We start from the raw sequence: 11867 nt of genomic DNA, 5'->3' as shown, positions 1-11867 counted from the left end.
GGATGCAGGGGGTAGCATAGGACCTGACACTTGCTAGCAGTGCCACTCAAATGGTCACTAACACTTGGCAAACGGAATGATTCAGGTGTAGGAAAGCAACCTGAAGTTCAGTTGTTTCTCCAGTTCTGCCCAGGATTTTGGTGAGCTTAGTCTTCATGGTAGGCCAGAGCATGGATCAACATTTTCACTGTGCTTGAGAAGAGTCAGAGGGGACAGAAAGATAAGCAGAGTGGCTGGGGGTTTTGGGGCCCACGTGGTTTTGTGCTGTTTCTGTGACCAGCTGTGCTGGCCAGTCAGTGTGTCTGCCTCGGGAGGCTCAGAAGGGCCGAGGGCATCATGGCAGGGGCTGCTCTGTATCAGTGCCCACTGGTGTGTGGGGCCTCTTATGCAGAGGCATCCTCGTGGTTCTGCACAAATCTGCGCAGGAGAGGTGGGGTGTCTGTCCCAGAAGGCTGAGGTCTTCTCTCGGTAATGAGCAGGAAAATGTTTGGCATCTCAGAGCCATCAGCAGTCCATCTGCTCAGTGCTTTATCTCCAACGTTTGCCAGTTCTGTTTGGAATTCCCCAGAATTGAGCAATAACTTAATTGATTCCGCAGCAGTTAATTGGAGGATACCCCATTATGCCCACAGGAAGAGCCTTGAAAAAGCCTTTGAAAAAATCTCTTTTCCCAAAGTGTTGTCTACATCCACAGAAGTGGTTCTATATTGTCTTCATACATATTGTGATGTCTTCTGATCCCAGATGATTACTTTTTGTCCTAAAGCCAGTGGTTTTGTAGTTCATAATCTTTCATTCTAGCCGACACAGTTAGCCAGTCTAATAAAAGAAGAGTTACAGGAGTGGATGAGGATGACTGTGCCAGTGTAGCCCAGCTATCCAGCCTGTAAGGACAGAAAAGAGGAAATTAGTAAATTTTTTTTAATCTTCAGATTTTGTGCCTGTAGTTAACCACTGGAGAAAAAAAAGTGCTGATTTTCCCTTTTGGGGAGGGGAGACCACATGTGAGGCATCTGATCCAGCTCCAGCTTGTGCTAAAAATGGACATTGTGCAAGAAGGCTTTCTCAGGGAAAAAAGAAAAAGAGGAAAGTGGAGCCTTATCACGTGGGCCTGAAGGCTTGAGCACATTACACGGCTCACTAATGGAGAGGAGCTCCACACTCAGCTCCGGGTGGGAGCTGCCCATTCCCGCAGGCTGGTGTGGGGCCGGGGGGCTGTGGCCATGCCTGGTGGGCTGTGGCCATGCCTGGTGGGCTGTGGCCATGCCCGGGGGGCTGTGGCCATGCCCAGGGCTGGGCAGTGCTGCTGTGAGCTGTGAGCTGAGAGCTGGCTTCCCCCAGCCCGCAGAGGGAGGATGAGAACAGGTATGGTGGGAGCAGGGCTGTGAGGTGCTGTGAGGTGACTGGGTCCTTTGCAGAGCTGCTGGGCTGCTGGCTGAATGTGCATTTTTATCCACCTGCAGCAGGTTCTTGGCAGGGGCTAAGGCTGCACACTGTGTTTGCAGTTCTCTCCAGGGCTCCCATGTCCAGCCTGAAGCCATGGCAGTGCAGAGCACTGCTGCAGCCTCTTTCCCATCTCTGAAAGCAAATGCATAATGAAGTTGATTTCCAGGAGACTCTGATATCTCACATGCTCCACAGTGGGGGTGGGATCAGAGGTGACACTGAGCTGCTCCTGAAATATGAAAAGGAAAAATAATTGATCAGACAGGAGTGTCTGGAGAGAAAATTTATCCCAGGTGACACAAGCCCAGCTGTGCAAAGGGACAGCAGATCCAGATCAGCAGAGCTGGCATCTTCCCCACCACACAAATGAGGATGGAGCTGCTGTGGTGGAACAGACAGCACCTCCTTCCACAAGGCTGGTGTCAGGTGATGTGGAAGGCAGTGATGTAAATGGCAGTGATAGCCAAAGGCCTCCCATGTGCCTTGCGTTCCTAAGGATCAAACTCTGCTGCTTTGGGAGAGGCATTTCTTGGTTAAAAAGAAGGCTTGCCTGCCTGTAGCTCTGCTCTGTCAGACATGTGATGATGGGCCTGGTTTTCATTCCTGAATTATCCCCATTAATCACAATGTCTATTTGAAACAGCTGCTGTGAAAGTCCCCGCCGTTGTGCAGTGGAAAAATTCCAAGTGCTTGTATTTTCCCTTGTAAGTCAACGCTACATGCTCAAAACATTTGTTTTGCATTAATGCTCTGCCTAACAGCCCGTCCATTTGTGTTTTGGGGGAAAATGATTTGAAGGAGCTGTCTTCAGCTGGGAAAGAGCTGCTGGCCACAGGCGTTCGTGGCCTGCACATGTGGAGGGCACCTGAAGGCGATGGAGTCCGCTGGCAGGGTTGGCTCAGTGTGGGAGGGGTTGGGATGAGCTGGCAGGGGCTTGCTGCGAGGCACAGGGGCTCAGAGGAAACTTGCAGCATTTGCACAATCAATGCAGAACTCTGTGGCTGCAGAACTGAGTGAGAATCGTAGATGAAATGGTCCATGTCTCTACTTTGTGCTACAGTTTTGGTGGAAAAAGCTTTAAAAGAAAGCCTTCTCCATGAGCTACCGTGGTACCATTGTGCCTGGCTCCTAACAGGGTTGGGGAGTTAAAGGGAAAGCAGGGCTCTGGAACTTGGCTTTTATGTCTGGGTCCAAGCTTACTCAAGTTTTGCATGTGGGATGGAGGTTTGGTTCTTCACAGAATGCAAACAGATAATTGTCCCAAAATTAGCAGGCACTTGGGATAAGCAGCTGTTTTCTGTGCTGCTCCTACCCTAGGCTCACCAAAACATTTTGGAAATGGCTGTAGTGTGTTCCTGGGAGGACATCTATAATAACTTGTCAGAGTTGTGTTAATAGGGCAGCAGCATGTGAATCCAGTCTATGCTCTAAACCTTTTTGTTTTCCCAAGCATATAAAAACGAAGCCCTCCCACGCTCCGCGTGCGTGGAACAGTTCAAGTCCTGCCAGCCTGAACTGTGCTTTCCATTACTGCAGTTATTTCAGTGCCCTGGGTGGCTTTAAGGGCCCATAACAGTTCAGTCAAAAATGAAAATGAAGTCTCATTAAAATACATTCACAATAGGAGGAAAAAAAGGCCCCAGACTGTGTTTTTTTAAGTATTTTTTTGTCCTGAATCAGCACTGATCTCGTCTAGTTAAACTTCCTTTCTCCTAACTAGCCAAGTCCAAAGACAGTTTTGATTCCTTTCCAGATGAGTTTTCTGAACAATGCTGGAGGTTTCACAAGTTTGCCATTTTATCTCTAGTCCCTGCCTGCCAGCCCTTCTTTCTCTGCTTTGAAATTCGCTGTCTGATTAGCACTTTTGCAGATTTCCATAACATCCCACAGTTCCTGAGCCTGAAAGCCAAAAAGCCAAACAGAAATAGCATCTCGGCGGTGGAGCGCTGTGTGCCGTGGAGCTGTGTCCCCTGTGGGGACATTTGGCCTGGGCCAGTGCTGCCCGTGCACCCTGCAGGAGTCTGCAGTGACCCCCAGCTCCACGGCTTCCAGGGCAGCCTTGTGTGAGCAGGAGGGTGCCCCAGGGCCAGCCCTGACCCGCACAGCCCATGCTCATTTCAACCCGTAACAGCTCCCTATCAGTAGGACTCACCCTTTTTTAAGGTTTTTGGAGACACTGCAGTCTCCCTGTGGCTGGAGCTGCCCATGGCAGGGATGGGAAGGCTCCAGAGCCCAGCCCTGAGTTTAGCCTCAGGTTTGTCCCTGCTCACATGTGACGCAAACAGGGTTCCTGTTGGTAGCATGGCCAGTGTCAGAGACTGATGACTCTGTGTGCAGGGCCAGCCAGTGGTGTCTTGCAATCTGCAGTATGAGGGCAGTGGTACTGCAGCCCAAGGAGGTCTCGATGTCAGTGTTGTCCCCTTGTTATACCTTGCTTATGCCTTTCTCTCCATAATGAACTCTTTGTGTCTTCTGCACATTCTTCACTCCTTGCAATGCTCAGCTTCTCCACTTCCTGACTCCACACCTTCCTCTACAGTCTGAAAGCCATGTCTTCCTGCATTCCAGCACCCACAGCCCTGCTCTGAGCCCATTTTGTGCTGCCTGCTCACAGGAGCATTGCAGGGATCATTAAAGCCCTGCAGCAGATCCAGGGAGCTTCCCAGTATTCATGAAGTTACCCTTGACAAGGAAGTGAGTGCCCTGCTGGCACAGACGGCGTGTGCCCGCTGACAGCCCCGCTGTATCACCCCATCATCAACCGCACCAAATGCAGCGCATCCAAATTGACATCGAACTAATTGCTTTAGCAATTAGCAATTTTATAGGGCAATTAGAATAAAAGAATCACCAAGTTTTAATTAAGAAGCAGATTGAACAGGATTTAGCAGTTCCTAGCTGAGAAATATCAAAACCATGGGGTATCTGTTGTCTTGAGCAGGCTCTCAGATGGCAGGCCTGTGTGTGCAGGGGGGAGGCTCAGAATGCATAAATGTGCAGAATTTGCACTTGCCTCTTTGGAAGGAAATTGAACGTGAGCATTTGGGAGAATGGGATGTACTCTAACACTGAGGAGTTCCTTAAGAAAGTAGCTTGTGTTTCCCTTGCACATCAGTGCAGCAGGCAGAAGTGGCTTAGAAATTTGGCATTAAACTGCGTAGCTGAATCACATCAGAAATAGATGCTCCCTGTTATATTTTTTGTTCTTGCTGCAGGAGTGCCACAGTTCACCTCTCTCCCATGAACTTAGGTTTGATGAATGTAAGGGGTTAAATGGTGTGTTTGCCTGCTGTCACATGGGAACAGCTTGTTGACCTTGATCCTCTGTTTTGCTGTGATGAGGGCTCTGCTGTGGTATGAGAAGTATGAACGATGGTTCCCAGAGCCACAGGCCCAGACTGTGGGCTCACTCCCATGGAGTTCAGTTCAAACCAGGCTGTGCAATGAGGGGTTTGCCTGACATGTTCATTAGAAAGCTGAGTGCCCAAATATCTCTGTTCTTGGATTTTTGTGCACACCAGCCCTATCTTGTCCTGCTGAGTGCAGCATGTTGTACAGTCTGCACCCTGTCACATTGCAGGAAGCATCTCTGTAGCACAGTATGCTAGATTCTCCCTGTTCCTGTGTAATTCACATGTAAATTAATGCACATTTGCATTTTGCTGAGTATCATGTGTGCACGTCCCTGCTCAGCACAGCCATGCGTATGCCCCTGCCTTCTGAGCAGCACCCCAGTTCTGCCCCTGAGACAGCACAGGCTGGCACAGCCCCTCGGTGGCATTCCACAGCTCCAGGGCTTGCTGCAGCACTTGGATGGGGTATGTTGATGCTGACAGCTACAGCATCCCCAAAAACGGCCTGCGGCTGTTGTTGGCTGTTGTGGCCTCTTCCCCATCTGCGCTGTCATGTTGCCACAAGTCTGAAAACTTCTGAGCAGCCTCAGAGAGAGGCAAGTGGGAGTTGGGAGGCAGTGGCCCCCACCAGGTGTTTGCAGCACCTGGGGTGGACCAGTCCTGCTCCCTGGTGCTTAGAGGCACCTTCACTGTCCACACAGAGCCTGTCCTTGCCGTGCTGCTGATGGACCTGTCACGACCAGGTCCGGTTTGCTGACTTGGTCTTCTTTCCTTTCCCCAGGAGACAGTTGGAGAGCCCTTCTTCCTGCTCAACGAGGAGTGGCTGCTGAGGGAGAACATAGAGGCCAAGCCGAGGGTGAGTAGCCATGTGCTGGGCCTTCCCCAGGGCTGCGGTGAGAAGGAGATGCCATGCTCACAGCATTTAGGTCTGCATAGCTGGTGAGAGGAGGACGCACCCAGACAAAAAGAGGAGAGGGTTTCTTATAGAAAGAGTTGCTCTCCTTGCCCTGCAGCTTTGGGCTGCAACTGAGGCAGTAGCTGTGCCTCCCTGGTCTCCGAGTGGGTGTCTGTGGCAGCCTGTAGGCCCTCACAGCTGCCTGTCTTGCTGTCCAGGAGCTCTCAAGGGCTCCATGCACTGCAGCACACCCATCCTGCAGCAGGCTTAGCACTGGTGAAGCAGTGGAGCTTGTTCCATTGCCTCAAGCAGAGGCTGACCAATGAGCTTTGGTGGTCCTGTTAATCACCAGCTGGAGCCAAGCAGCTGAGGACATGGCTGGTAATGGGGGCTGACCCTTCCTCCTGCCTGTGGTGGTCAAACGCCATTACCAAGACAACATGGAGGGGGGCTGCTCTGTTGCTCCCTGTGTTCTCCCACCTTGGTCAGCAGAGCCCTCAGTCCCTGGGGCTGTAAATCAGTGCTTCTCATGCTGTAAAGCATCGATGGCCACATTAGTTCAACCTGATTTCCATCAACATGGGGTCCAGGGTGCACCAACCAGAGCTGTGCAGACACCGCAGCTTCCAAGCATTCTTGGGAGCCAGCAGAACCAGGCAGATTGTTCCTAACACGACCCTAACGCAACCTCTCCCTGCAGAACCTCAACGTCTCCTTCCAAGGCTGTGGCATGGACTCCTTGAGTGTCAGAGCCATGGACACGGACACACTGAGTCAAGTGAAAGAGAAAATTCTGGAGGCCTTCTGCAAGAATGTCCCCTACTCCCAGTGGCCAAGGGTGGAAGACGTTGACCTCGGTAAGGACCAGGTGCAGGGGACAGCCACTCTGGAAAAACAGGTGAAGCACCTGAAGTTGTGCAGCAGCTGTTGGTGCCTGTCAGAGCAGTGGGTGAAGCAGCACGGACAGGATGACAGACACCAGGGCAGCCATGCAGTCCCAGACCCCCTGGCCCCTGCCTCCTTCGGGCTGGGGTCTCACTTCTCCCCTCTCTGTGTTCAGAGTGGTTCGCCACCAGCACTGACAGCTACATCCTGCGGGACCTCGATGACACCTCGGTGGTGGAGGACGGCAGGAAGAAACTCAACACGTTAGCACATTACAAGGTAAAGGTAGACCCCTCAGGGGAGCCCTGCCTCCCCGGAGCCTGCCTGGCCTCCAGGGCGAGCTGCGGTTCCCCTCCAAAATGGGATCATCAGAAACAAGCAGAGAGGTTGCCATAGCTCCGTGAGAGCTTCCAGGGAATAGACATCTGCCCTGGCGAGAATCTCGTTAATATTGCAACACACAGAAACTAATTAACACTCTTCATGCAAAACAAGTTATTACTGACAACAGAAAGAGGGGGGGAAAAAGCTCTTATTCCCAAGGGCCACCAGCCTGGCTGATTAGTATCGCTGTGCTCTTGATCCACGCTCGTGCTGAAATTGCAGCTACAACTGTCAGTGCCTGAGAGCAGGGGCTGGGGATACCATCGAGGAAGTGAGGCCAAAAATATGAGGAAACATGGTGAATCAGATTGTTTTCTTGACTGTTTTTCTGTTTAAAATTAAATGAAACCAGAAATCCTTAACGATTTTCATATTCCCTGGTATGCCTGGAAGCGTAATCCTCCCTGGTGTGTAGCCGTGCCTGGAAAACAGAAGTGGAGCTGAGTGCTCATGGCGTGGTTATCGGGGCAGCAGCCGTGCCGCTGGCACGCTGCCCCCAGCACAGCGGCTGCGCCAGCCCCACGGCTGCCACCATACCTTCTCCCCTTTGGGGAATGGCAAACCAGCCCCTGCACGCCCAAACTCTCCTTCCTTTTCAAATTACCTGGTTTTGACATCCAAAAATGTACCTTAGATACATGTATTTGCTCAATTCCCATCGGGTTTGAGAACCTCACTGTCTTGTAATTGTATTGAAAATTCCCTTTCCACATAATGGGGGACGGGGGCAGAGCAGGCCAGGTTTAGGGGATGTTTGTGGCAGAACTATGATTGCACCAGCACCCCCCAGCTCCTGGGATGTCCACAGGACCAGGGAGGCACTGATAAGGCCCCTATCATCAATGTGTGCTCTTCCCTTCCTGCACAGATCCCTGAAGGGGCATCCCTGGCCATGAGTTTGACGGACAAGAAGGACACCACGCTGAGCAGAGGTAACATGTCACTCCTCTTCCCTGCTGCTGCTGACTGGGCGGGAATGCTTGCGTTGTCAGAGGGTTGTCTCTGGCTGGGGATGCTGGAAGACGCTGCCAGCCCCCGTTCCTGGGCGCTGTGGATGCGGTGGCTCTAAACATGTGCTATCCAATCTCCTCCCTCTGCCTCATGGTGCTCTCCCAGCCCTCAAGGTGTTTGCACCTTCCATCTCACACCCTCACGGGGAGCTGGCATCCAATCTGTGCTGACAGAGTGAGAAAAAGGAAGAATCTGAAATCACTTGGTTGAAAAAGTCCTCTCCCTCCCAGTTACATATATTCAGTCCTTTGCCAGTGCATTTCTAGGTTTCAGGCTGTGCAGAATGAAAACAGACCAAGTGAGACAAAAATCCACATTAAACAGGGAATTTCAAACCCTGTTTCCAGGCTGCCTCCAGAGAGCCTGGCTCTCCAGGAGTCCTTTGCCTGCTGTGGCAAGGAGCTGCCCTGATGCTGGGGCTCAGAATAATCCTGGGAGTGTGGGGCACAGCAGGGCACAGCAGGGCATCACGGTGCAGGAGTGCCCCTGTGCTCACCCTGCTCTCGTGCCCTCTTGAGTCTCTCTTAAAATATCCCTTGGGACACCTCAGGTCCCCCTAAAGCACCTCCTAGGGTACTTTGTCACGAGCCTGATAATGCCATAAACAACCCCAAAGCAAGGAGAAACGCTGAGATCACTTGTGGTTGATAACACCAGCTTGGTGTTGGGATTCTTGGGGTTCAGATGCCTCTTGACATGGAGGTCACCAGTGGAGGTGGATTTGAGTTTGTGCCCCCCTGACTGAGCCACTGTGTCTCTCTTCTTTTTCACAGTGAAGGATTTGGACACTGAAAAGTACTTCCACTTGGTAAGTATCCCTCTCCTGGCTGCAGGGATGAGGGCTGCATGTGGGGGCTGCTGATATTAACTTAAATTATGTCTGTGGGCTGTAGTGCCAGATGTGATGAAGAAGCTGCATCAGGGCTCATTAGTTCTCTTCAGCAGGGTTCAAAGAGGCGCAGAAAGGTGATCTGTAGATAAGCTTTATCTGTAGATAAACTGAGGGACATGATAAAGAATTACCGGGATGGCAGAGAAGTTGCTGTGTCCAATTGAGCTGCTGGCAGCCACAGAGAGCTCAGGGGCGAGGTCAGAGCGTGGCACAGTGTCAGTGGTGGCGTCCTGACACCTCGGCTGTCACCTGCTGGGAGCTCCTGGCATCCCGCCTGCTTCCCGGGCTCAGCAGGTCCGTGGGCTCCCGCTGCTGCACCGTGCTGGAAGTGCCAAGTGCTAAATGCTGCTAAAAGCTGTTATGAAAAAAGGTGTCATGGACAACAACAATATTTTATAGCCTGGTTTGAGGCTTTTTTTTCTCTGCAAGCATTTCCATGCTCAAGTAGAAGCACACATGCACACACACATGCAGAGCAAGGAGGGAGAAGGAATGGGAAGCCAACTGTTCACATGTGAAACAATGCCAAGATGGATGTCAGTTGCTTGCTTTGTTATTATAGAGAATAATTCACTGACCTAACCAGTGGAATATTCGCTTTTGTTTTGAAAAAGCCAGCATTCCTACATATTGTGCTTTTTCCAAATCCAAGCAAAGCTGGTTTCTGCAGAAGCCATGTGCACTGCTGCTAGGAGCCCAAGGTGCAGCCCAGTCCAGGGGGGCAAGCAGGCCAGCATGCAGAGGAAGATGGATGGGTTCATTTCCTTCATCTAGGATGAGAGAGGCAGTAAAGAGCACAGGAGAAACAAATGTCATAAAAATTAGTATTATGGATCACTTTTCTAAAGCCGTGTAAGGGTGTGTTTATAAAGCAGTAACTGATTTTTAATTGAATTTTATATGCGGTTGAAATTCTATGCTGAAAGGAAAATTTAGTGGGACGCTTTCAGGGAAGAGTGCTCTGACCATGTGCTTTATCTGGAACCAGGTTCTCCCAACTGACGAGTCAGTGGAACATAAGAAGTCCCACAGACAGAGCCATAGGAAGAAGGTTCTTCCAGAGATCTACCTGACACGGCTGCTCTCCACCAAGGTAGGAGCTGGGCTGCCCCCGTTCTTGGCAGGTGGGGTTGTCTGTGGTCTGTAGGGAAAATCCTGCTGCAGGGAAGGAGCACTGCAGGGCTGGTTGCTCCCCAGAGGCAGTGGGACTCCTCTCCTGGATGGCTGGAGCAGGTTTGGTGAGGTTGTCGGGCTCCTCGGGATCCCTCCAGCTTCCCAGTGCATCCTTGCTGCTGTGTGATGCCCCACATGATCTCCCTGCAATGGACTGGGGTCTGTGCAGACTAAAGGGATTCTGCCTGCCTCAGGGCTTGAGATGCATAGCTGAGACCTGAGACCATCTCCCCAGAAAGAGATGCTGCTGGGACAGGAGATGGAGAGGCTCAGCTGTGGGAGCAAGAGAAATGTCTGTGTGATCTGAGGTCAGATCTGGCCCATCTTTAATCCCAGCATGGTGCCTCACTGAAGCAAAGATCACAGGGATGGCCAGCAGTCTCTGGTCTTCTCTGTCTGTGGTGTACAGACCAAGCGCAGATGTGAGATCCCAGCAGTAAGAAAGAAAATCTCGATGCCAAAAGAAATTAACCCCAAATGCAAATTTATTATATCACTATCCACAAACAAACTGTTCCCTCCCTGCTTCGGCATCCCCTCTCTCTTCTGTCTTATCCAACTGGCAGCAAAGGGTTTCCTCTGGAGTGCAGCAGTCACAGCCCCTCTGTTGTTCTCCTGGGCTTGGGTGCTGCTGCTCTCCCCAGGGTCCACTGTGTCCTTGTCCTGCAGGGGACACTCCAGAAGTTCCTGGATGACTTGTTCAAAGCCATTCTCAGTATCCGAGATGATAAACCACCCGTGGCTGTGAAGTATTTCTTTGACTTCCTAGAGGAACAGGCAGAGAAGAGAGGGATCACAGACCCTGACACTCTGCACATCTGGAAGACCAACAGGTTTGGAAAAGGAAATCCTTCTTTTCTTCCTTCCATCTCTTGGGAACAGCAGCTGCAAAACCCTTGTGTCCTGCACTAATCATTAGATTACTAAAAGTAGAAGAGGGACTTGGAAAACAGGGAGGGTGGCAGAGAGGGCTGTGAAAGTGAAGCCAAACACAGGATTGGAGAGCTTTGAACAAATATGAAGCCCAGGGGAACAGTGAGCTGAAAGAGGAGGCATGGGCAGGCAAAGGGCCGAAAGAACTGGCACACACAAATAATGAAAGGAGAAATAGGATGATGGCAGACAGCAATGGTGTCAGCTGCAAGCACTGGAGATCTGAGACAGAGTCCAAGACCATATCAGGTCTTAAAAAATGTCATGGAAATTTTAAAACGCACATATTTGGATCCTTTTCATTTGCTTTTCTGCCTTTTCAGCCCTTTAGTGGCACTTTTCCTGCTTAGGTCTGTAACCAGGCTGTCTCCATCGTGTTCAGGGGACCCCAGGGGCAGCTGCTGGGACAGTGGCCTGCTGGTAAGCACCACAGCAGTGGCACTGGATGGAGTGGTGCTGAGGGACATGAGCAGAAGGAATGGGGTGGAGGAGAGAAAGTGAAGGGGAAATAGTGCACGAAAGAAGCCAGAGGATTTAAATGCAGAGAGCAGGGAGCATGGAGAGAGTGTCAAGGAGAGGCTCAGCAGATTGGAGACTGGAGGCAGGAACTGTTTCCAGCCCAGTGTGTGAAAACTAAAACCAAATTTTACAGGGAAAGCAGGCATTCAGATACAACGATTGGGCAACAGATTTGCCTACCCTTTACTACCTTCACTGGCCTGTAGAGCCAAGACTGAGAGTGGTTTTCACCTCTCAGCTGCTGTGCAGGGTAGGAAGGGTGAGCAATAGACTGAAGCTGTGGCCAAATCAGCAGTCAAATACCTGGAGAAAATGATGAGAGAAGAGAAAAAAAGACAGATGAAATGTGTTTTGTGGGGCTTGCTGTCAGAACCAG

The 11867-nt window shown here is 51.1% G+C and overlaps 1 protein-coding gene across 1 annotated transcript in view; it reads left to right on the top strand.

The window, feature by feature from the left end:
- PLXND1 (plexin D1) overlaps nt 1-11867 on the top strand; it is a gene marked incomplete at its 5' end in the record, with an annotated part of 64958 nt that overhangs the window by 48088 nt on the left and 5003 nt on the right. Inside the window, 7 exons of the mRNA XM_031061629.1 lie at nt 5581-5655; nt 6395-6551; nt 6755-6858; nt 7832-7895; nt 8748-8782; nt 9855-9959; nt 10709-10872. Of these exons, the coding sequence (XP_030917489.1) occupies nt 5581-5655; nt 6395-6551; nt 6755-6858; nt 7832-7895; nt 8748-8782; nt 9855-9959; nt 10709-10872 (704 nt within the window). The remainder of the gene's footprint in view (nt 1-5580; nt 5656-6394; nt 6552-6754; nt 6859-7831; nt 7896-8747; nt 8783-9854; nt 9960-10708; nt 10873-11867) is intronic.

Source organism: Geospiza fortis, unplaced genomic scaffold, assembly GCF_000277835.1.
Source record: "Geospiza fortis unplaced genomic scaffold, GeoFor_1.0 scaffold128, whole genome shotgun sequence".
In the NCBI taxonomy this organism is placed as follows: Eukaryota; Metazoa; Chordata; class Aves; order Passeriformes; family Thraupidae; genus Geospiza; species Geospiza fortis.
Note: the sequence above shows the minus strand (reverse complement) of the source record. Positions and strands in the feature narration are given on the sequence as shown.